Source organism: Etheostoma cragini, chromosome 15 (assembly GCF_013103735.1).
Source record: "Etheostoma cragini isolate CJK2018 chromosome 15, CSU_Ecrag_1.0, whole genome shotgun sequence".
Lineage (NCBI taxonomy): Eukaryota > Metazoa > Chordata > Actinopteri > Perciformes > Percidae > Etheostoma > Etheostoma cragini.
In genome coordinates this window covers 21486508-21512995 of record NC_048421.1, presented here as the reverse complement: position 1 = coordinate 21512995, position 26488 = coordinate 21486508, and the positions used below count along the sequence as shown (strand labels likewise).

At 40.3% G+C, this 26488-nt stretch overlaps 1 protein-coding gene across 3 annotated transcripts in view; it reads left to right on the top strand.

Moving 5' to 3' along the window:
• Nucleotides 1–10658: 10658 nt before the first annotated feature.
• The window catches only part of LOC117958727 (pyruvate dehydrogenase (acetyl-transferring) kinase isozyme 2, mitochondrial-like), a 19031-nt gene continuing 3201 nt past the window's right edge, over nt 10659–26488 (top strand). Inside the window, exons 1-10 of one of the 3 annotated variants that reach the window (XM_034895314.1) lie at nt 10659–10921; nt 12915–13056; nt 16100–16171; nt 16567–16754; nt 18087–18176; nt 19298–19375; nt 19492–19568; nt 23304–23402; nt 25652–25762; nt 25859–25972. In XM_034895314.1, coding sequence (XP_034751205.1) covers nt 10804–10921; nt 12915–13056; nt 16100–16171; nt 16567–16754; nt 18087–18176; nt 19298–19375; nt 19492–19568; nt 23304–23402; nt 25652–25762; nt 25859–25972 — 1089 coding nt within the window. In that variant the 5' untranslated portion in view covers nt 10659–10803. Of the gene's footprint in view, nt 10922–12914; nt 13057–16099; nt 16172–16566; nt 16755–18086; nt 18177–19297; nt 19376–19491; nt 19569–23303; nt 23403–24830; nt 24920–25651; nt 25763–25858; nt 25973–26488 lie in introns of those variants that run through there. The other 2 variants (XM_034895316.1, XM_034895317.1) reach the window with 2 other exon arrangements.

Genomic DNA, 26488 nt, shown 5'->3' with positions numbered 1-26488 from the left:
GCAAATTCTCCCACTTAGAAATCATGGAGGGGTCTGAAATTGTCATCGTAGGTGCATGTCCACTGTGAGAGACATAATGTTAAAAAAAAGATCCAGAAATCACAATGAATGTTTTATTAACTATTTATTTGTATGAGACAGCTGCAAATACGTATTTGAACACCTGAGAAAATCAATTTTAATATTTGGTACAGTAGCCTTTGTTTGCAATTACAGAGGTCAAATCTTTCCTGTAGTTTTTCAGCCGGTTTGCACACACTGCAGAAAGGATTTTAGTCCACTCCTCCACACAGATCTTCTCTAGATCCGTCAGGTTTCTGGGCTGTCGCTGAGAAACGCAGAGTTGGAGCTCCCTCCAAAGATTCTCTATTGGGTTTAGGTCTGGAGACTGGCTAGGCCACGCCAGAACCTTGATATGCTTCTCACAGAGTCACTCCTTGGTTATCTTGGCTGTGTACTCTGGGTCATTGTCAAGTTGGAAGACCCAGCCTGGACCCATCTTCAATGTTCTAGGTAAGGGAAGGAGGTTGTTCCCCAAAATCTCGCAATACATGGACACGGTCATCCTCTCCTTAATACAGTGCAGTCGCCCTGTCCCATGTGCAGAAAAACAACCCCAAAGCATGATGCTACAGCCCCCCCCCCCCCCCCCCCCCCCCCCCCCCCCCCCATGCTTCACAGTAGGGATGGTGTTCTTGGGATGGTACTCATCATTCATCTTCTTCCAAACTCAATTAGTGGAATTATGACCAAAAAGTTCTATTTTGGTCTCATCTGACCACATGACTTTCTCCCATGACTCCTCTGGATCATCCAAATGGTCATTGGCAAACTTAAGACGGGCCTTGACGTGTGCTGGTTTAAGCGGGGGAACCTTCCGTGCCATGCATGATTTAAAACCATGACGTCCCAGTAACCTTGGAAACGGGGTTCCCAGCTCTTTCTAGGTCATTGACCAGCTCCTCCTGTGTAGTTCTGGGCTGATTTCTCACATTTTATAGGATCATTGAGACCTCACAAGGTGAAGTCTTGCATGGAGCCCCAGTCCGAGGGAGATTGACAGTCATGTTTAGCCTCTTCCATTTTCTAATGATTGCTCCAACAGCGGACCTTTTTCCACCAAGCTGCTTGGACATTTCCCCGTAGCCCTTTCCAGCCTTGTGGAGGTGGACAATTAAGTCTCTAGTTTCTTTGGACAGCTCTTTGGTCTTGGCCATGTCAATAGTTGGATTCTTACTGATTGTATGGGACGGACAGGTGTCTTTATGCAACTAACGACCTCAAACAGGCAACAATCTTGCAGAGACAGAAAGCGTAGGTATGTGTTGGGAGATGACCTAGGCACAGCTAGTTAACATTAGTAATTAAACCTAAACAGCAAATGTAAGTCAAAACTGTCTGCGTGCTTCTCCTGACAATACAAGGATTTGTCACAAAAACGTCTGCTACGGAGCCATGACGTGAGGTAGAAGGTAATGGAGCCTTTTATTGTTGTGTTTTTTTAGAAATGAACAATGGTAAAATAGAGTCTTTAAACGCTTCAGATGTAAAGTTATTTGCTGTCCAAAATGAATGGCAGTCAACTGAATGCTAATGGAGAGTGAGTGCTTGGTAGCATTAAAATGGCGCCATAGGAGCTATGCTTCTTAGACCCCTTACCCCCTTGGTTACAGCTTATGTGGACCAAGGCATAAATAAACAAATAAAGAGAGTGGGAACACCCCTAGGATGTGCGCGTGCCATGTGTGTGTTATTTAGATTACAGTGTGTGTGTGTGTGTGTGGGTGCATCTATGTGTGCATGTAATGTGATGATAAGCAGCAATTTTGGAAAGTAATCTACAATTTATTGGGTTATTGTTTGGCCAGCTGCATACGAATGACAAGGGGATATTAACTCTTGTGTGTGCTTCTTGGATGGTTGTCTGGAAGGATAGATTGTTGACAAAATAAGGAAACATAAATGCAGTACAGGTAACATTGGAGCGTGAAGAGTGAAACTATTGGGAAAAGTGAACATTGCTTTCAAGTTTTATCAAATGTTTGAATTGAGGGCGTGTTAGGAGGGTCCAGGGACATGCCCATAGAAGCCCACATTTGGTGGCCTCTGGCACATTGCCACTTTTCCATCATATACACCAATCCGAATTATTTTATTGAGTTTGGCTCCCTGATTGTAAACGTTGTGAATTATTATAAAGGAGAATTGGGCATATTGTGTGGTTTAGCCACAGGTGTAAAATATTACTGTTATTCATAATTGACCAGCAATAGAAATGATAACAATTGGTAAATCTGTTAAATTGCAGACAAATTCATCCAGATGAAATACAGTGGCTTGCATAAGTTTACAAACTCATGCTAAATATGATTAAAAATTATTAAGGAATAAAAAAAACGTTGATCTGAATGCCTTAATTCATTTTCTTTTTAGAAAAACCACCCTTTTAAGGACACCAATTTTATTTGTGAATGAATAATGTATTGTGAATACACAAATGTTCTTCCTTAAAATACAGGGGCTTAAGTATACACACCCCTATGTTAAATTCCCATAGAGGCAGGCACATTTTTATCTTTAAAGGCCAGTTATTTTATGGATCCAGGAGAATATGCATCCTGATAAAGTTCCCTTGGCCTTTGGAATTAAAATAGCCCCCCCAACCCCCACACATCATCACATACCCTTCAACATGCCTAGAGATTGGCATCAATTAGATCATCTCTCAATGCAAATCAAACCAGCTATTGAGCTAACTGAAATAACACCATGCCATAGCATGACCTTTATGACATTATCCCTTCATTTCTTTCCAGCTTAGCTACAACCAGATCATCATCCAACCATGGATGAAGTAAATTCCTTAATAGGGTGGATGACACAACGGTCACTTATGAACACAATGTTGCAAGTGCTGTAAAAAAAATTGCAGGGCTTAAAGTGTGCCAGATCTCCGGAGTGCGGCCACGAGGAAAAATAAATGAATAAATTTGGCAATTGGCATGCGGTTTTATAGTCAGTTGATGTCACCTACCAATCATATGAGAGGAGCCACTCTAATTAACGCAGAGCTTAAAGTACTCGGGCCTGGTGATGTACTAGGTTTAACTAATGATCAAACTTACACCTAGCAATGAAAAGAGTTTTAGCCAATCAGATGCAAAGTAGGGAGGGTCCTTGCCAAAAAGCGAGAGTGCGTGTGTGGTCTCCGTAGTAACGTTGAACATAACATTAACAGGTGCAAGCCGTATGATTTTAATTCTTCCTAAAGAGAAAAAGATTATAGGGACATATGTTTATCTGAAAGTACATCAAATATATTAATTTACATTTTCTCTGAAATGATAAATGAAGAAGTCAAATGTCTAAATGTTTTGGGGTGGTTATTTCATCCGTTCACACTAATCCGGACACATTTTTATTTTATTTTGAGTCCTCACAGAGCCAAGTACTCGCTCTTTTAGAGGAGGTCACCATATATAACGAGTAGCAGCCGTCAGAATGTGTGGCCTCACTATAACTGCTTAATAAAAAAATTAAACTTCTAAATATTTTTTAATGGTGGTCATGTCACCCCTTGTCAATTCTCTGGACTCATATTTTATTTATAGTCACCAAAGAGGCAGTAACCCAGCAGGGCAGGTCACATATTTTTATAGACCAACTGTCAAATGATGTTACCCCACTGTAAATCTGCAGAAATTGAGTCATAAACACATCAAACCATTACAAAATAAAACTACATTTAATTTACACACTTGTACATGCGGCACAACAGAAGGTGTTACAGCAGGGGCATCCCTTTTTCACGTGTTTACACATGTCACATTGGCCCTGTAACAACAACAATTCCTGTTCCTGAAAATTTCGATTTTGAATACATGTGGTCCTCCATGATTTCTTCTTCAAACTTGCCAAAGCCGGGAAGCGATGATACACATAAGCAGATTAGCAGCACGTGTGAGTTTATCTTGTGACAGCGGAAACGCAAAAGCCGGAGCAGTATAATCTGTATGTCCCTTAACGGCTAACTTATTTCAAGATGGTGCATGAATATGGAGCTTCAACCCAGTTCATGCAAATGGGAATGTCAAATGTTAAGCCAATAGGAACTCTTGGAATTGGAAGTGGTGGTAAATTTCAATGATAAAGGACAACTTTGGGAACGGGAAACATTGATTTTGATAGTAATCAACTAGACACATTGCACACTGGACCTTTAATATCTGTCATCACATCTGGTCAGATCATCTCAAATCTATTCTTGTGTACTTTTAAAATGGTTTCACTGATTCAGATTTCTTTGTAAATGCACCCTTACCTTTGAGAAGATTTTGCAGAAGAAGCGGGAGAAGTGGTTGCTCCTCTTTGCCTTGGTCTCCTCAGCATCATTTTGGTTATTGCTGAAACACTCAGAGTCAGACTGAGACTGTTTCACAGAGCTCTGGCTGAAGATTTCTTCATCCTCCTCATCCGAGTCAGTGGACTGTTGACTCGAAGACAAGCGTATCTCTTCCTGGAACTTGTCAGTTGTAGATTCAGAAGTGGGTCCTCTGGGCGTTTGGACCAGGCAACTTTAACCTAAATATCTGGAGTAAATGAGCTGGCAAAAGACAGAGCTGACAGAACCTTTCAGGTGTCTTCTGGTGTCCGATCCTCGTCCTCCACATAGTCCACCAATACTAGCTTAGTGGACCTAAGATCTGCTCCCAGAGCAGGAATGCAGGAGGTGGTGGAGTGGAATAAACATTTCCACAACCTGTTTCTTAGGCCACAGAGTTTTGATTCATAATTAACTACATTGAGAATAATTAAACGTAATGTTTTTAAATCTTTTGACAGTAAACAACTTTTATTTACGGAATTTGTACAGTCTAAGTTTCATTATACAGCACATTCACAGTAAAGTTGTTTACTGTAATACATAATTCCAGTAAAGGTGTTGGAAATGAAGCCATTAGAACCGGTGTTGTGCAAGTTATTTTTAAAAGTAATTAGTCACAATTACTAGTTACTTCTTCCAAAAAGGACTAAATTAGAAAGTCAGTCACAAATTATAAAAGTAACCAGTTATTTCAAAAAGTAACTAATGCGTCACTTTTAAGTACTTTTTTAAATGCGCAAATATGACCGCTCCTCCACTTCGGAACTTAAAATACATGTCCATGTTGAATTATTTATGATGAGTCTGACTATTGTAATTAAATGGACACAAATTGAGACTAGCCTCCAATCAAAGGCCATGTATGTATACTATGTTTACATAGTGGATTGATACAAATACCATAGATGTTTTGGAACTTGTCATAGTTTTTGCCCCTCAACAGGCCACAACTGGGAAAAATTAAATTATGCTTGTTAAGCACTAAAGCAAAAATTGATAACAAATATATACACTCTTTGTAGTGCGAATACCACAAGTGGCCTGATGTTGACGGCAACTGTGTCTGTGTGTGTGTGTGTGTGTGTGTGTGTGTGTGTTCAATCAGTGATTAGAACACATAACTTCTAGTAGAACACAGAGGGTTCTATGATGTCACAGTGGATCAGTTCCATACTGCAGCACACACAGACCCAACAGCTCAGTTTAACATTCTTCTTCACAGTGAACACAACTCAGAGATTTTCTGCACTTGTGACTTAAACTTGAAGAAAGAGGAAAGCAAACCACTCCAACTGAGAAAACCTGAAGAGAAAAAGCTCATAAGAAGAGAAAAGAAAGAAAAACAAGTCAACCAAGTTCATCTGAAAATGTCTGAATACAGACAGGTAAGCTAAGTAAATGCTCTGTATAGAAGTTTATGAACTAAATTGGTTTATGGTTTGGATATCAATTTGCCCAATATAAAAAAGATGAAAACTGACATCTGAACAATGGACCAGATATATTGTATGTAAGGCATATGTAATATAAAACAACACAAAACAAGAAATGCTAAACGTTTTATCACAGTGATCTAAATATCTTAAATTAATCTGCAAATTGGAGTATTTAAAAAAAAAAAAAGCTTGTATAATGTTTTTCACATTTCAAATTCCATTTCAAGACAAATCAATGCATTTACTGTGGGAATACATTAGCAAGCAAACATTAAAATGCATGCAGCCACAAACATGTGTAATGAAAGTTTTTATGTGTCCAACAATCACATGTGCTCATAAGCATATCAATCACATGTATAATTAGAAGGATAAAAATATCTATCAGCAACATTTTTAGTCATGATTCAGAGCTACAACACATTATCACGTGACTTACCTGAAGTATTAACACACGGTCATGCTCTAAAAATGATGTTAAAATGTTCATTAAGAAAAAATATGAATAAGAACATGTGTATGATATTGTGAAAATATAAGATCTAATGTATGATTTAAACTAAACCGTTCCATAATTCACATTAAATTCAACAATTATTTCACTTTTCACTGTCCACTGTATACTTCTCTAAAATTATCAATGCTAAAATGTCAAACTGAGGCTAGATCTACTGTTTATGGAAAGGGTTTTAAAACCTCTTCTAGCAAAGCTAAATGTTTTCTCGATGTGTTTCTCCACTAGAATTTTGTTTCAAGTGACATGGACCTAGACGCAGAGGACATGGACGACATCACCAGCGCGCCTTCGTTCTCCATGAACTCAGCGACCACTGAGGATATTGCAGATCTTGATGAGCTGATGTATGACGATGATGTTTTAGAGGACCAAGAGGTCACCTGGCTGAGGACACATTCAAGCCTCAGTGATGAGAGCAGGATGACATACCCCTCTCCTTGGTGTTCCTCTGATTCAGACCTCTCCAATAGGATCACACCTTTTGTTCAGAATATTGAAGAGGAGATCAAACAAGTATGCCAAAGCTTCTTTGATCTAGACAACCTGGAGACAAGGGCAGAAGAGTGTGGAACAAAAGTGGAGGTCCGGACCAATACAGTGTCAATGTCCAGTCTTGCTGTCAGGTCCAATGAGAGCACGGCACCTGCCTCAAGTTCCTCTTCCTCCGTAAAGTCAGAGCAGTCCACTGAAGCAAAGCAATTGCAGTCCACTGAGGTTTTGTCCACTCACTCGGTCAAGATATTCAAGGACAGTGATGCTCCTCCCCAATCAGACCTGAGTTCCAGCCCTCTGGGATGCCTCGCGTCAAAGGACAGAGCAGCCAAGAAGAGTTTGAAGCGAGTTGTGAAAACAATGAAATCTTTTCTTCCAGGACGAAGCACTGCAGTGAAGAGGATTAGGACACGACGATGTAACGGCAAGGCGCAGTGGAAGAGGTGTTTCAGTGGAAGGCAGAGGAATAGGATTCAGCCAGCTCCACTAGAACATATGAAGGAGCAGGTCAGGTCAGCCAGCCCTAACTTAACACTAAGGAGCACTGGAGAGAACAAACAGGACGCTCTTTGTTCTCAAGAGACGCACTCCACCACCTCCTGCCTTGCTGCTCAGGGAGAAGACCTTAGGTCAACTAAACTAGTGTTGGTGGACTATGTGGACGACGAGGATCAGACAACAGAAGACACAAGAAAGGTTCTTTCATCTCTGTCTTTTGCCAGCACAAATACACCAGATAATCAAGTTAAAGTTGCCTGGTCCAAACGCCCAGAGGACCCACTTCTGACTGAATCTACGACCGACGAGTTCAAGGAAGAGATGCGCTCTTCTTTGAGTCAACAGTCCACTGACTCTGAAGAGAAGGATGAAGAAATCTTCAGCCAGAGCTCTGTGAAACAGTTTCAGTCTGACTCTGAGTGTCTCAGCAATAACGAAAATGATGCTGAGGAGACCAAGGCCAAGAGGAGCAAACACTTCTCCCGCTTCTTCTACAAAATCTTCTCAAAGGTAAGGGTGCATTTACAAAGAAATTGTATTCAGTAAAACTATTTACGAAGTACACAAGAATAAATTGGACATGATCTGACCAGATGAGATGAAAGATGTCAAAGGTCCAGTGTGTAATGTGCATGGTTGATAACTATCAAAATCCATGTTGCCCTTTAACAAAGTTCTCTTTTATCATGGAAATTTACCACCACCATCCATTCGAAGTATTCCTATTGGCTTGACATTTTACATACCACCTTTTTGAAGGCTACGGTAGCTGTAGTAAATACTTGGAACTGCGTGGTGCGAGAGAGTTGATTGAGATTCATGACCTCAATGCTAAATGGGAGTCATTCCTACACATTGGACCTTTAATCAGGTGGAACAGACCAGCGGAGCTAGTATATAGGATTTATAACAAGCTGTCTCAGCTTTACTTGATGTGTTATCTCTTATTCACATTCATTAGATTTGAACTTCTCTCCTGTCTATTTTCCTTTCTATCCTTTCTGTCCCCTTATTCTGTAATCATCTAATTATCTCTAATATTCGGAAAGCATCAAACGCCATGTGTTACCCACTCTGTGCTTCTAGTCTCTTTGTGACTTGAAGAAGTCTCTTAAACTTGTGTTAAATTGTAGACATATATTTGTGTTTCTATACTGATGTGTTGTTTTTATTTTCAATTACTTCCCAAAAAAGAACAACCAGGAGGAAAAGGAGAAGAAGGTTTCAGCAGAGAATCAGGCCGAGCAGCCTCCCTTGTGGATGTGGCTGTTGGTCTGCGGTTCATGCAGCTGTTGCATTGACAAGTAAAGAACAGGATCAGGGCCAGACTGTACTGGTGTGACAAGAATTGCTCCTTTTTTGACTTTCAAAATTATGCGTGGAAAGAAGCCAGTTGAGGTGGTACGGCATCTTGTGAGGATGCCTTCTTGGCGCTTCACAAGGGAGGTGTTTCAGGTGTTCCAGCTGGGAGGAGGCCTCGGGGAAGACCCAGGTCTAGGTGGAATATTAATATCTCTAACCTGGCCTGGGAACGCCTCGGGATTCCTCAGTCGGAGCTGGGGAAGGTTGGGGTTCCCTGCTGGAGCTGCTGCCCCCGCGACCCGTTACTGGCTAAGCTGATGAAGATGGATGGATGGATGGACAAATATGTTTGAGGCTTAAGCATGGAACGATTTGCAAAATTCAAACCTCAGTACACAAAACAATTTATTAAAACTTTTGTGTGAAAAATGAAGCTCAGCCTTTCTATTAATTGATGCATTCTTAAATACATGGTTGTATAACTGTTGCACATTTGTAATTAGTCTGTCTTGATTGAAATGTATCTCAGTGTAAATCCTTCAGGAAGACCTCACTCTTGATAAATGATCTACCCAACTCGAATCAGCTGTTCACCATCCTGCTAAACCAATCAGAGTTGTTACACATTGTTATTGAGATTGTTATATAATTGTTACACAATGGCAAGGGCCAATCACAGAGTCACAACCCTGCTTTAAATGATTTCTTTGCTATCGGCTGCCGTTGTAGGCAAAGAGTGTAACCCTCCACTCCCACTTCACCATCCAGTCCTCTAGTCCAGCTGACCGGTCTAGAGCCTCCCTCGGTTTGTTCTTTGGGCTCCTTCATCACCACCACTGGTGTCTTGATTCCATTGGGGGGTCTGACGGTTCTTCACCCCTGTATATAGATATGCAAAAGATTTGTGTAGCAATGAAGTCTAATGACTTTGTACATTTCTTTTGATTTGGTCCCACCGTGATATTTCTTTCTGCCCAGTACCGTTTCACATCTCTATATCACTGGTTTTAAATGTAGCGAATTATTGAACATTGTGTTACATTTTTACAGATAGCTTGAATAAATTATTACTTTGATATCTGAATATCGATGTTTCTTGCAGTTTGTTCGCCACTTACATGACACATTTAAAAGAACATGACTTTTAGTGACCAACCAGACTAAAGTACAACACACATTGTCTAGTGTAACTATAGTACAGGGCAGGGACATTATTGAGCTCAATAAATGAGTAAATCCACTATGAGGATTAAGTGCAGCTTGCAGCAAGCATAAGTTAGCCATTTTTGCACAGACAAGCAAAGTCTTCAAACTTTTGCCCTCTGATAAAACACATCCATGTGTGACTTTGACTAAAAAAACGTTAGTGTAAAATATAACTAAAGGGCATTAGCTGGTTACATACTTGTATTCATGTTGAGACTTACAGCAGCAGGAGGGTCACCAGTCAAGTTCAATGGCCTTTTGGAGCTTTAGTGGGGGTTAGTAGTGACATGTTGACCACCTTTATATGCAGTCTACACTGTTGTACTTCATGGACACAAACCTAAATTCATTCTGGATGGTTTGGGCTCTCCCTTTTTATTCTAGGCTGTTTTCTGATTAACGGCTGACAATATTAATTGGCTCAAACATACTCGAACATGAGCCAAAAACAACCATTGTTTTATTGTTTCTCTCTTCCTCTGTCTCTCCCTCAATTTTCTTAATTTGACTTTTTCTTTATTGGCATGATAAAATCGATTTACTGTGTAGCTAAAGCATAAAGTGGAGCATAAATACATTATGTCTCTTTGTCTCTCTGTCTATCGTTCTCCCTCTCAGACTCTTGACAAGGTGCCAGACGCAGTACGCACACACACACACGCGCACGCACTCACGCACCCACCCACATGCGTCTCCTTGTTTATCTTTTCTTCCAGTGGGCTTCAGCTGGGTAGGTGGGATTCCTAGAAACCCGTTTGCTTGCTGCAGTCCACCACGCTCTCTCATTGGCTAATCTCGTCTAATATATAACAGCTTCATGTGAGGGGACTGCAGACTGTAAACGCTACCATCTACTGCATTACTCGACTCGCTATTGACCATCACTCAACTCTTTTTTTTACGCCAGAGGATATTGTTATATGTCATTTTTGTAATATTTGAATTAGCTTTCGGGGGTGACAAGTAAAATGAGGTTTGTTCGGTCCCTGATGAAGGCGGCCGCCCTGGCCAACGTGCCCAAACACGTCGATCATTTCTCCAAGTTCTCCCCCTCTCCTCTTTCAATGAAGCAGTTTCTGGATTTCGGTGAGTAGGCATACATCTATTTTCAACATGTTTACATTAAGACATTTCTGGTGATCCTGTAAAATAAAAAGTTAGTTTTGTCTGACATCTATGCAACCGAAACCTCATATAGATATTCATCTATGTGTATGTACATGCAATTTTTAAACTCGTTTTAGTATTTAGGTTTTAATGTATGTTATATGCCAGAACAGGAATGAGATGGGGCTAATATTGCATCTATCCCTGATGTTGACATGTTTGTATTTAGGGCTGCTCCTACAACGTTTATTTTAATTAAATGATTAGTTGTTTGGTCTACATAAAATGTAAAAAAAAATGATGAAAAATGTCGTTCACAAATGTCTTGTTTTGTTTACAACTCAAAGATGTTCAGTTTACTGTCATAGAGGAGAGAAAACACCAGGAAATATTCACATTTAAGAAGCTGGAATCAGAGAAGTTTTACTTTTTTCTCAAACAGATTAACTGACCATGAAAATAGTCGATAGTTAATTATTGATTAATCTTTGCAGCTCAAATCTTTTCTACAATCTCTGCATTTTGCAGTTAGTCATTGTGACAGGGGTCAGCAATCAGAAACAGAGACAGAGGAAGAGCAGTTCTCGAAGAAATTGTGTCCAAATGTGTCTCATTGGCTTCCTTTTCCCATGTCACCTCATCACTGAAGGGAAACAAGCTGTTAAGTACGAAGCCTGGTAGTGAGGTTTGGAGATTCCCAGCGTGTTAATGATGGTGTAACATTGCTGCTCCTGTAATGCAGTCAACAGAGATGACAAGGGTGAAAATTAGTGACAACAAAGGAGGCTAACTTTTGTTAGGGATTGTGTACAAATTATTAGGAGGAGACAAGGGGTCTGAAAACAGGTAAGGTACCTCTTTTTTTAGACTGAAAGTAAGGCAATTTGACTTTTTTTGAAAGAGCAGGGGAGGTTCTTTATTTTTCTCGTTATTTTTCTCGTGTCCATGCTCGGCATATGAGAAGCCATTTAGGCCAAAATGTAATACTTCACTTGCATATCCAGTACAGACTGTATGTACCAGTACAAAGCATTTGCACACACATGCATTCTTGACCTACACATGCATGCATAATGTGAAAAAGTGTATGAGCATAACGTTAAATGGATGTGAGTATGTTTGCATGTGTGCATTTGGGATGGTGGTTGAGGTGGATGGTGAGATCACACAAACACTGGACTTTCACACAGTAGGGTCAGTCAGGGGTTTGCATCGTGTCTGAAACCAAAAGTCAATTTGTTAACTCAATGACTTACATAAAACCCAGGCCTGTAATGATTCCAAATTTTGCTGGACAATAATTGTATCACGAATTATTGCGGTTAACGGGCGCCAGCTCAGTTGATAGAGCGGGCTCCCATATATAGAGGTTCAATAATACAATTTTAGGGAAATAATAACTTTTTTATTTCTGTATTACTTTTTAAATTACCTTTTAAATAAATCCCAGGATACATCTTTTGTTATATATATCACCTCTATGTGACACAGACACGCAGGTTCACAGCCTACGGAGTAAACCACGCCATACCCATTAGGACCCTAGCAAACGGTAGCAAACAAGTGCAAATCCCTGTGGAACTACGTTAGCATGTTATTGAACGACGGCCATTTCCGCTACAGCAGCATCATTTACGGTAATCTTGCTAATTAAACAAAGCACCATAGTAGATGAAACACCACAGACGGACTAAATACATTACACATGCAAAGGTGCTTCTGTGGGTTTTGAACGCTCAAAAGCCAACCGGACTGTGGGTGGGTGGTCTTCCTGATAGTATCATAGGCTAACTAAGGTAATGTGGGGTGATGCTACATATTTGATGGATCCAAGCAATAGTGTAACCATTATCATTAAAAAAAAATGCTCTAATCAATGCTTTAATTGTGGTTTCACAAAATAACTGATTATGTAAGTGTTTTTTTGGCTTGAATTCACATTGGATTGTAACCCCCTTTTGTTACTCTCCAGGTTCGACCAATGCCTGTGAACGCACATCGTTTGTTTTCCTTCGCCAGGAGCTTCCGGTCCGTTTGTCCAACATCATGAAGGAGATCAACATGTTGCCGGACCGGCTGCTGGCCACGCCCTCCGTCCAGTTGCTCCACGGCTGGTGAGCATAGAGATAGACCACTGAATACTCACTGAAGGATTGACTAATTGATTATCTGGTGACTGAGTTCCTGACTTGACAGACCTTACATGCCACGGCCTCTTGCGAAGAACTCAGACTTATGTCATAGAGCCTCCTATTTAACCCTTGTATGGAATTCGGGTCAAATTGACCCAATTCAAATTTTTAGAAGAAGAAAAATGGTAAAAAATATAAATTTTTTCTACCTGAAAACCAATGGCCTTACCTTATTTTCTGTGATTAACCTGTATTTCTGACTCAATTCCGAAAAGTATTGTGGACATGTCCACTTTTTTCAAGATAAGAATGATCACATAGTGGATTTTTAACATGAATTATTACCTTATGATTTATATATTATAAAAAAAATGAATCACACTTCCATTTTTAATTGTGTGCTAGTATATATTAGTAGATATATAAACATATATATCATCTCAGTTGTTTGAAATTGTGATAAAGACAATATTTGTTAATAGATTATGAAGTAAAATTTTATATCAGAATTGTTTTGAAAACCCCAAATAAGTCACGGGTCAGTTTGACCCTAGGAATGCGAGAGGGTCCCGAAAGTAAAGACAAAGTAAAAAAGCTGTTAACTGACATCTTTTTCTTTTTTCCAAAAGGACCCTTCTCACGTGTGAAACACTTTCAAAACTCTTTCAAAACATTTGGTTCCTGGAAGTAGAACCTTTCCCCTGTAGGGCAACAAAGAGCATAAGAAGTTATTTATTTCACCGGCAATTGGCTTTTTCAAATCTTACAGACTCAAGACTTTTTTTGCAGAGTAGGTCCTTATTTTCTAAAGTTGTTAAATCCGATGGCTATTAATATCATGCCAACACTGCACCTTGGGCACAGATATAATCAGTTACAGCATTGCATTACAAAGCAGGGAGAGGAGGACGGAGGACGGAGGGGGGGGGGGGGGGGCTGAACTTTGTCCCAGTTCCCTGGCTGCTTGTTGTTGCAGCTGAGGGGAACAGCATGTTCAGTTCTGCAACTTCAATGTTGAATGATAAACAAAGTTACACTTTCAGCGTCACTCATAAGAAGATACTGTAGAAGTTTCCGAAAGGTTGTACTCCAGTAATGACACGAGACACTTTCACAGAATGATTATTTCAAAAAAAGAAAAAGTGTAGAGCATTATGAAAGTAATACTTTGGGCACGAACTGCCATTCTGCAAGCCACATTTGACTTGATGATGCAAAAGGAAAATGATCTGCTTATATTTTTTTAACCCTTATTCAAGAGTTAGTATTATAGTATAGTTATTGTATATATAGTTATATTGGCTTCTAATTTTGCTGATCTTTGGAAGTTTGGCACATACAGAAATGCAAATGTGACCCACTCCTGGGTAAGTACCCCTTCGCTCTAGATTTGCAAGGAGGGAAGTTCAAGTACAATAGACAGACACAAAACAGGGTTGAAGATACTTAGACTTTAGTAACCAAATGGGTAATTTGAACCCGGTACAAACATGTTGACACATGTGAAAAAAGTAGTGGGCCCTTAGAAAATAAAATAAAATCAATTGTCCTTAAAGTTAATTTGAATTAATGTGAGAGTTGCTTGCTTTAAGTGTAAAGTCATGTGTGGATCTCCGAAGAGTGATGACGAGTGGACTGACTGGTACAATCCTACCACCAAACTCTAATCTGGCTCCATCAGTGGACACGATTCAGTGACAGGAATCAAACTGGGTTGGCATCTCACATCTATTGAGATCAATAAATGTTCTTCCAGGACTTCCAAATCTAACCAAAACCTTGACCTGCATTCACAACCAGGTTATAACCTTTTGTTAAGTTTCATAACAATCGTACCAAAAGATAATTAGTCTGTTTCAGTATAAAACAGACTTTAAATTAGCACCTCAAATGCATTTCACACATGAAAACATAAACTTATTAAAAGAATCAAGTTTAACCTTTCAAAACAAAACTGAAAGCTTCTTTCAAACAAAATAACTTTCCATTTACTTGATAACTTCATCTTTTATCGCGATATTTCTCAGAATAATCCATACGACCTGAATGATTCTGGCTGTTAACTAACGTAAGGATGATGTTTACAATCCTTATATAAAATGTTCCCAAAATAAATCTTCTCAAACTTATTCATCACTTTTTTAAGGTTCAGCCCCTGCAGATAACAGCTTAATATGGCGCTTGCAAAAGAAATGACTCTCTTACCTGTTTTTCAGCAACTTCTGCAGATGCCGTGCGTCCTGAAGTTTCAAAATAAAAGTACCTGGTTGTAAATTAAGCAGTAAAACTATCCCTTTATCAGAATGATGTTTTTAAAAAGACAACTTTATTCCTATAAACTGTATTTATCATCTGGAATACAGACAGAAAGGCTCTTTAAAATTGACATGATCTTGCAATATTAATTTATAAAACTTATGTTTTTATATCTAACAAATTCATTTACACCATGTCTTCTAAAATCCTGGTAGCGTTTCTGGGAAATTTCTAGTAATTGTTCACTGGCGATGATTTATCATCCCCAATAAATATTGTACTCTTCTTTTGAAAGGGAAAACTTAACAGGACCAGCTGAGTGAAATAAGAGACGGTGCTCCATGACTTTCCTGACTCGTTGTGTTTGAAAATGTGTCCACCGATGGAAATACAATATTGTGATTTGATATTTTAAGGACCCAGAAGGTGGTTTACCAACACTTATCGCTGACTGTTCTGAAAGAAGGAAGATCTTCTAACCAGCTGACTGACTAACTGAGATGATAGTTAGTCAGCAGGCTGCTGCTCGTGATCTGCTGGGAGGTGGCACCTTACCCCCACGGACACATTTCAGGGCTGGTGATGGATGGCGGTGTTTACTTTCTCCTCTCAGTCTCCTTCTCCTGCTTCTCTCTGTGTTTTTCTCTCTCCCCCGTCCAGTGGAATGTACTGCTAATATTACCAGGCGGTGGATGTACGTGCATGTACGTGCCTATTATCCCCTGTGAAAGCAGGCATGCTCATTTGTCTGTGGTTTGTATTCTCGTAGGTACATCCAGAGCCTGATGGAGATCTTGGAGTTTCTGGATAAGAACCCAGATGACCACAGAGTCCTTGAGACGTGAGTGTAGCACACCTATCTAAAAACAAAAGCAGACCAGGACTGATGTTGACAGGATACCATTCAGTGTCTGTAATGCCCATTACAGTTTGATTCAACTGTGAAATTTGCAGTCATAGCAGGCGTCTTAGATCAAATCTTCAAATAGTCAACCTTTTGGGGTTACCCCCGGATATAGGTCATAAATTAAATACACATATTCGAGATTCATGCAATGATCATTTCATGAAATTGATAAATTAGGGTACTGGCAGTTTTTTTGGTCCAGTTCTGGCACTGATAGTCTTGCTTTCACTTTATTATTTTTTTCTGACCTAATTTTTTCCTTCTCCCTGTCCTGTTCTTTCCTTCTGGCCCTCTTCTTTCTGTTGCCCTACTCGGCCCACCAATCCCAGGTTTATGGAGGCCTTGGTGGCCATTAGGAACCGGCACAACGATGTGGTGCCCACCATGGCTCAGGGAATCATTGAGTATAAAGACACTTTTAGCCAGCAGGACTCTGTTACTGACCACAACATCCAGTACTTCCTGGACCGCTTCTACACCAGCCGCATCTCCATCCGCATGCTCATCAACCAGCACAGTGAGCTGCCACACACACACACATATACACTCAAAACTACCAGCCTGTGAAGTGGGGTAAAGTTGTCCAAAGTAACTACTACTACTACTTACTACTGTGAGTCCATTCAGTTTTCAGATATCACACATGGCTAACGTCAATGAGCAATTCCAGATACTCTGATCACAATTTCACTCTCAATGACCACTACTACTGTCATTACTAAACATTGGGCAAACATATGAACAGTAATGTTGCCATCAGTGGGCTTATTTGCTAGTTAACAACCGCTAAGGAAAAATCCACCAAATAGATACCCTCATAGGATATTTTACATACAGTTTAGCAGCAAAACCAAATGCTGAGGGAACATTTCACAAGCGGCATGCATCCCCACTAACCTGGAAAAAGATTACACACACTGTAATGACTGTAATACAAAGTGGCGGGTGAATATAACATCTCCGGCAGCAGTGAATCAAAGGCAGAGTGATCACAAAATCTTTGGCCAGAATGTATCTGGATAAAAGATTGGAGCTGGGGGGATTTTGAGGCTAAGTCAGTGTCTCTATGGTTTCAATGCCATGACTGCCCTCAGCTGAACGCTAAAGAGGAAAAAGTCACCAATTTTCAACCTTTTTGATGTGAGTCATCCAGCATAGTTTTGTCAGCTGGTAAACAGGTATTGGTGTTGGCATACAGCAGTACAAAGAGCTGCTTGAAAATCAGCAGACTCTCTCTTAAGTTACCAGTTCACGCTAGTGCTAGCTAGCTTGCTTGGTTGGTAACGCTGAATTTTTTTAGGCAACCAAAATGTTTCAACTTTCCTAAAGTGAAAACACATTAAGAGGACCAAAGTTTGAGACAAAAGCAAGTTCATTTAAATGTACACAGTGCTATGGTTAGCAATTGCTAAGCCTCTATCACAGCTCTATTGACAGCATAAAGCATCCCCTGGTCTATCGTCACTTTTAAAGCAATTGGGACCATAATTTACTAAATGAATGTTTTGCTGTATTGAAAAAGATGTAAAACTAGCAACTGAGGTCATAAACTCATGAAAATGTTTACTGTGGTAACAAAGCAAGTGAGAAGCAGGGTCCTTTCTCATAGACTTCTATAGAAACAGACTTTTTTTAGCCATTTGAAACGCCCCCTGCTGGAAATGAGGTTGAATGCAGGTTTAAGGCACTTAGACCTGGAAGAGACCGATGGGTTAGAACCACACCTGACCAGATGACCACAAACATCACATACTGTAGCTCAAAAACTGCTACTCTACTTAATGTCAGTACTGTTACTAGTAGTGGTAGTGTAGTGATAACTATGTCCTCTTTCTCTGCTTCCTCACAGCTCTTATCTTCGACGGTAACACAAACCCCGCCCACCCCAACACCATTGGCTGTATCGACTCCATGTGTGATGTGCCAGAGGTTGTGCGAGGTAAGAAGGCTTAGAGAGAGCAAGAGAGTCTGTCACAGGGGGTTTTGAAAAGTGGATATTAGGCTTATCAGCCGACATTGCCTTCTCATTACAGTCACATGCTGTTATCATTAAAGTCACATGATAATTGTTTATCTATAACATGCATTAATATGGCATGTCACTCCAGTAAATACAGATAGAAGTGTGTAAAAATAGAGTATAAATGAAAGGAATTTACAAAATAGTAAAAAAAATGTTGTTCATGTACTTTATTTTGAACTTATTTGGAATTTGGAAACTACTAGGTTGGATTAATCTATTAATCTGAGTTTCTACAGGCAACTTAAATAACTCCATTCCCTAAAAGAACAGTGTTATGAGCAAAGACCCCTGACGGTGATGAAAGTGCCCGCTCCCCCGCCTTTCTTGTGAGCACACACATGCTGTAGTTAAAATTCTGTGCAAATTAAAAGAACGTGATTTTCCTATAGACTACTTTATGGTAAATCTCTTTATGACAGGAATGTTAATACAAAACAGATACCTTGGCAGTGGGTGGCCCAGATGTTTTTCATTCCTGTTTTTTTTGTGTAATTATTTGATTTAGCTGAAACATTTTAGTAACACTAGCATTTTAGGAATAGCAAATTTGTTGCTACCAGTAAACGTTATTTGAATTAAAGTCAACACAACCTTTTAGGCAGCAAAGTGTGTGACTCAAGTAGAACACTCACCAAATAGTTTGTGATAGGCCAGATATAAACTGATTGAAACATATCAACGCTATCTGCTGTGAATGACCAATTCAGCGGAGATTCAGTCAAAAAATTGCCTATGGAAACCGAGTGTTGTTAGTAGTTTGGCTATCATCGGACTCAATAGCAAATCACCTCCTATAAACAAATAGAGCACGATGATAACCAGGATGCAGCGGTTAGGCTGCTCGTCCAATTTGAGCCTGTGTTCGGGTTTGAACAGAAAGAATCAGAGTAGCTGGTTTATATCAAACACATTTATCTTCCATGCTGGTATACAGACGATAACCTTGTACTTATCACATCTGTTTCTCTTTAAGTTAAATCCATTAAGTCTATGCAGGGCAAAGAATAGAGCTGTTTTTGCTTTTTGGCTCTGTCTAGATGCCTATGAGAGTGCAAAGTTGCTGTGTGAGCAGTATTACCTTGGAGCCCCAGAGCTGGAGCTGAGGCAGATGAATGGTGAGACACACATGAAACACTGACAAAACACACACACAGTTTTTTATCGATGGTTGATGTGTGTGTGCATTGAACAATGATTTGTTGTGTTGTTTTTTCATTTTTTCCTACCTTAGCCAGCAACAACAGAGAGCCCATCCACATCTCATACATCCCATCTCATCTGTACCACATACTTTTTGAACTCTTCAAGGTAAGTAATAATACTGCATCTGCACACAGACAAATAAATAAAAACACTATAGGACATATGCTATACTATATACAGTAGTATTGGAGCCTCCTCAATAACTTAGGGCCCATTCTGACCAGAAAAAGTGATCTGGTGATTTGCTGCAGGGTTGTTTTCCATCAGAACTTTTATAGAGCTCCACATTTAAGAAACAGCCTAAACGCACCATACCCCAATTTGAAATGAATGGAAATGGAATGGAAGGTATAAGAACTGCTGCAGTGCGTGTGAATGCAGCCTCAATCGGCTACTCTAATGAGAGACAGTGTTTTCTAAATGGTTAGAATTGTAGCAGCAGAGGCAGACTATTGGTCCCCATAATGGATCAAACTCCAAATTCACTGGATCCTGCATTTCCTAGAACACATTTTGATACCATATTGACATTAGACCTTCCAGCATGGTGTGTGTTTTTATCTGATGAGCAGGTGGCACCTTGTGAAAGTATGGTCTCCAGTTCAGGAATGGTGCCTGTAATTTTGAAACTGCAAAGATGATACTAATCCTTCTTGTAATAAAGCTATCCATAAGTAAGGTATTAACACACATTATTTGTACTTTAAGGTGATTATGTGATACTTGTGAAAACAGCTATTGAAAGGAAGTAGAATCAATGCTTTTTTTTGTCCCCATTCTGAAAAGTGTTTTCAACCGCTGCCCCATTGTTCTTGTTACTCTGACTGTTCAATTCAATTACATTTTATTTATAGTATCAATTCATAACAAGAGTTCAGCTGCTTAATTATGTGACCTTAACTCCATAAACCCTCATTATCATCACAGATCCATCATCTGTCCAGATACCAGCCTCATTCATTGACATAGCTCCTGGTACATCATACATCTATATTTAGACGGGATTTAGCACACTATTGTTTGATACCTGCAACTTTTGGCCTAATTGCATGCCATGGACAAACTGAACATGGTTACTAAGGGCGACGTTACACAGTTACATGTACAACAGGTCACCCAGTCTATGTTTTATGCTAACAAGGTAAAGAAACTAATGATTAGCATAATACCCCCCAGCATGATGTGAGTGTTTTTTATCTGATGAGCAGGTGGCACCTTGTGAAGGTGTGATCCCCAGTTTGGGAATGGTGCCTGTAGTGTAAAACTGCAAAGATAGTACAACATGCTTCACTATATTATTGCCGTCCATTGTTGCTGAATTGTTAGCAAATTAAGACATATTCCAAAAGTGAATTTTATTACATTTATATACTAACTTCCTTTGAAATTATCTCATAGCTGTCTTTTAATCAAATGTAAGTATTGACCTGAAAGCCTCTATCATTTGTGTCCCCAAAAAATCATCACCCACATCTCTGAATGACTTTGGACCGATAGCACTGACCTCCATTGCCATATAGTGCTTTGAGAGACCCCCTCCCCCTCCCCCTTTGACTCACATCAATTTGCCTATTGTCATTAAAGGTCAACAGGGGATGCCATTTCCACGGCCCTGCACCTGAAACACAAAAACACAAAAAACCGGACGCTGTTCATAGATTACAGCTCTGCCTTTAACATCATTATGCCCTCCAAGTTAACCTTCAAACTCCTCTCCCTTGAATTTAAAAGAACACGCCACTGTTTGTTAAAATTGGGGTATTCACCTTCTTTCCTGGACTTAGCTAAATCCTGAACGTATTTTTGTCTCATCGCATGCATTGTCTAGTCCAGCACACTCCGCCTCTATCTCAGTTTAAGGTGTAAAAGGAATCCTTGGTTGCCTGTTAGCATGTCGTGAATAAAAGTGACCCAACAACAACAAAAACAAAACCTAGTTACTTCACAACAAATACAAATAGCAATGCAGATTAAGATTGCAATTTCCTAGGCAGAAATAGATTTGGGACAAAATAGGGACAAAGCACAGCCAAAGCACTGTGACATGGGCGCAGAGATGTCACCCAGCACCTGGAAACTCCCAACTTCCATCAACACACTGGCGTCAATATTACCTGGCTATTTTTTCTACAGTTGACAGTGAATGTCGATGAACAATTGCGGATTTTGTGAGAGACAAAGAGAATGACTTCTCAAACAGTCAAGATCCAGAACCATACCTTTACTTACCAGAGTTTTCAGAAGAGGGGCTGCGTGCTTTGGAAATAGAACAACGGGAGGTAGAGGTTGCGATCGCTCAACAGCCCGAGGACGTGAGGATGATCTACACAATTAGAGTCTTGAAACGCTTCAGATGTAAAGTTATTCACTGTCAAAGTGGCGCCAAAATGAATGGCAGTCAGTGGGATGCTGACTGCAGGTGATGGCTTTGTAGCATTAAAATGGCGCCATGGGAGCTACGCTGAGAGAGGACAGGCTTACCCCCTTGGGTTTAAGCTAACGAGGAAGTGAAGAAGAGAAGAGAGAGGAAGTGATTTGTTGCTGTTGTTGCTATTTTCGGGATTCTGATTGGCTAACGTGGGCTTTAGCTTCTCGTTACACTGCCACCTGGCATGCTCTTGACGGAATACACGGGTACGTGTAACCAAAAACTTTTCTGAATATTGACAACTCTTCACAATGTTAATTTTGAAAATAGAGAGGTTGAAATGTCCGTTTATGAAAATAGCCTGCCACGTGTAAAAGTAGCCTCAATCTGCATTGCTATTTGTACTCATTGTGAATACGCAGGCCACAAGAATGCATAATGTTTTGGTCTTGTTGTTGTTTTTGTTGTTGTTGGGTCACTTTTACGCACAACAACGCTAAGCTAAGTTAGCAACTGCGCTGTCGGATTAAATGTAAATGTGCTGTATTTATATAGCGCTTTTCCAGTCTTAACAACTGCTCAAAGCGCTTTTACATCTACAGGAAACATTCACCATCCACACACATTCATACACTGTGGCCAGGGCTGCCGTACAAGGTGCCACCTGCTCATCAGATAAACATTCACACACATTCACACTCCGATGCGCAGCACCGGGGGCAACTCTGGGTTCAGTGTCTTGCCCAAGGACACTTCGACAATGACTGCAGGGGCGGGGATTGAACCACCAACCTTCCGATTGGCAGGCAACCGCTCTACCACTGAGCCACAGCCGCCGCCCCCGCATTAAGACAATGCATGCACTGAGACAGGATCTTGTGGGATCTTGCGTAATCCTGCACACAGCACGACTTCTATTGGTGCGCCTCCCACAAACCTCAGTGAGCTCCTTTGTCTTCTGCACATTGGCACATTATCGTGGACTTACGGAAGTTCGACAGCTGCTGCCACTCCCCCTTATACCTAGCAACCTAGGGTCGCTGGGGAGTGTGTTTCCAGCTTTAAATTTACTGGAGTCCACTTCAGTGAGGAGTTCTCCTGGATCTTAAATACCAACGTTCTTGTGAAGAAGGCTCAACCACACCTGCACTTCCTGAAGAAGCTGAGGATCGCCCATCTATTTCCCCAAAATACTCACCAACTTCTACCACTGCACCACTGGGAGCATCCTGATCAGCTGCATGCGTTTATGATATAATGTAATTTGCAATAATTCTGAGTCTGCAAATAATGTTGATAATGTCCATATTGTGTTATTTATCTACTGTGTATGTGCACTGTTTGTTGGAAAGCAATGACCTACATTTTGTTAGATATGTGCCTGCACATTGTGCCGTTGACAATAACATTGAACTGAATGGGTGATGTTTAGATCCCAACAGCTAGTAAACCTCCCTGTTTCCTCTCTGTAGAATGCCATGAGAGCAACCATTGAGAATCATGAGGCCAGCAGGACCCTCCCACCCATCAAGGTCATGGTCGCTCTTGGTGGAGAGGACCTGTCAATCAAGGTAAGTGACTCTTCCACATACAGAAACATCTCTTAAATTGTCGGTCGTTTTGAGTTGACATTAAAAGCGTAAAGTTAGCAGATCAGTCGCACTTTCCACATTGACTAGAAATGTAGATGTAGGGAGATTACACGTCCTTGACATATATGCTTTCTACTTCTGTTGGATTACATTTGTCACAATTGACAATAGGAGAAGGCCACCATTTGTGTCTTCTTTATTAACAAAAAAATGTTAAACTAAGGCAACAGAACAGCAAAAAAAAAACACCACATCACAGCCAACTGCCACAAGAACGAAAGAAAGACAAAAAAAACTCCTTTCTTCTCCTGATGCCCTTATAACTCAGCATTCCCAACTGGACCATACCACCTACATGGATGAATTAACCTGAGTAAGCACCACTGACCCTTCAGTACAATTGGAGAGATTCATTACTGCTAACTTTACTATTTAAACATATGTTTACCAACTACAATAGGCACTCCAAATATTATTAACATGTAATTTTACTGCAGAACTATCTCACTATCTCAGTTGTTGTTACTTTAGGATTAACCAACCCCTCCCTTAAGGACAGACCTCATGAGGCAAACCTGTATCCACTCTCCTAAATAAAGCCAAGCTACTCCCTACATCACAGACAGAACCATAACCAACACTATTAACCCATGAAACCTTTTGAACAGGACTATGTCAAATAATAAAGTGGCAAATTAAAACAATAACCATTGACGTTACAGGGAAATTAAGAATTAAACAGACACAAAACAGTATTAATTACAACAACAGAGCCTAGTGAAAAGGGGAAAGGCAAACTTTTCACACATTTACTTTAGCTTTACCGTACAAACCAGAGTAAAAATCACTCTAACGTACCAGAATGGAAGTACAACGAGAAGGGCAGTGTGTGTTCTGCCATCTGGAAAATCACATCAGGGCAATCAGATTCTTCTGTGATTATGTTTCAAAAGAGTGCAAAGGGAGCACATACAATTCATGATGGCAGAAGTGGCTATAAAACCCCAGAATGCATTAGCAAACATCAAGACAACTTTAGTTAAGCTTTCTAGAACGTCACAAGTTGAAAGAAAGAACAAGCAATGTGCTAGTTGAATGCCCCAAATGATCAAACCAAGAATAGAAACAGTTGTCTTAACTTAAACTTCTTTACTTCAAAAAAAATATTAGATAGTAATCCTTCCTGTAATAAAGCCATGCATAAGTATGTAACACACACATTAGTTGTACTTCAAGGTGATTATGTAAGACTTTAAAAAAAAAGCTATTTAAAGGAAGTAGAATCAATGCTTTCTTTTGTCCCCATTCTAAAGTGTTTTCACCCTTTGCCCCATTGTTCGTGTTACTCTAACTGTTCAGCTGCTTATTACATGACCTAAACTCAATAAACCCTCATTATAATCACAGATCCATCATCTGGCCAGATACCAGCCCCATTCATTGACATAATCAGTTCCTGGCACATCATGCATCTATATTTAGACAGGATACACTAAATGTAAATGTGCTGTATTTATATAGCGCTTTTCCAGTCTTAACAACTGCTCAAAGCGCTTTTACATCTACAGGGAACATTCACCATTCACACACTGTGGCCGGGGCTGCCGTACAAGGTGCGGTCCGGCTCATCAGATAAACATTCACACACATTCACACTCCGGTGCGCAGCACCGGGGGCAACTCGGGGTTCAGTGTCTTGCCCAAGGACACTTCGACAATGACTGCAGGGGCGGGGATCGAATCACCAACCTTCCGATTGGAAGGCAACCGCTCTACCACTGAGCCACAGCCGCCCCCCGTTACGTCTAGGCGGGATTCTGACTTAGAGGCATTCAGTCATAATCCCACAGATGGTAGCTTCGCACCATTGGCTCCTCAGCCAAGCACATACACCAAATGTCTGAACCTGCGGTTCCTCTCGTACTGAGCAGGATTACTATTGCAACAACACATCATCAGTAGGGTAAAACTAACCTGTCTCACGACGGTACAAAGCACACTGTTGTTTGATACCTGCAACCTTTGGCCTAATTGCATGCCATAGACAAACTGAACATGGTTACTAAGGGTGAAGACACACACTCACATGTATACCAGGTCACCCAGTCTATATTTTATGCTAACAAGGAAACTGAGATCTCCACCTTTTTGTTTTGATTAAAGACTGTTTGTCTTGTCTCCATAATGCCTGTTGCGTTTACCTCTCCATAATCTATGTCCCTCTACAGATGAGTGACAGAGGAGGTGGCGTTCCCCTGAGGAAGACCGAGCATCTGTTCAGCTACATGTACTCCACAGCTCCCAGACCCTCCATAGGAGACAAACACAGAGCCCCACTGGTAAGCAACTTACAAACAAACACACACATTTAAACGCAATATAATGAGGAGAGCTGATGTGTATGTGTGTGTATGTGTGTGTGTGTGTGTTTGCAGGCAGGGTTTGGCTATGGTCTGCCCATCTCTCGTCTCTACACTCGCTACTTCCAGGGAGAGTTACAGCTCTACTCTATTGAGGGTTACGGCACTGACGCAGTCATACACCTGAAGGTAATATACGCACACATGAATGCACCAACATAATGCTAGGTTATAGTCATTGAAGGATGGCCTGATTGGGTAATAAGATTGGGACCCCATTCTTTAATTTGATAGTGTGAGGTTGCTCTTGGGGGAGTCTCCGAAAATTATAGAATGTGGTCTGGACCAATCTGGAAAGTTTCCTGAGATAACGTCTGTTATGATTTGACACTATAAATACAATTGAATTAATTTAAACAGGGCTCAACTAATCCAGGCTGACATCATGTTAGCCGGATAAAATTATACAGTTAAACCTTATCAGGCTAACTTCTTTAAATGCACTCAGAGGACTGATTTGTTATTGTTAAATAGCTGTGCCTCATTATTTTTAAATGAAGGCAACATGAGTGGAGAGTCAAAACAGTGACAGCACATTTTTTACAGAAACTGCACAAAATAATTTACACTTTCAATTCAATTCAATTCAATTTTATTTATAGTATCAATTCATAACAAGAGTTATCTCAAGACACTATACAGATA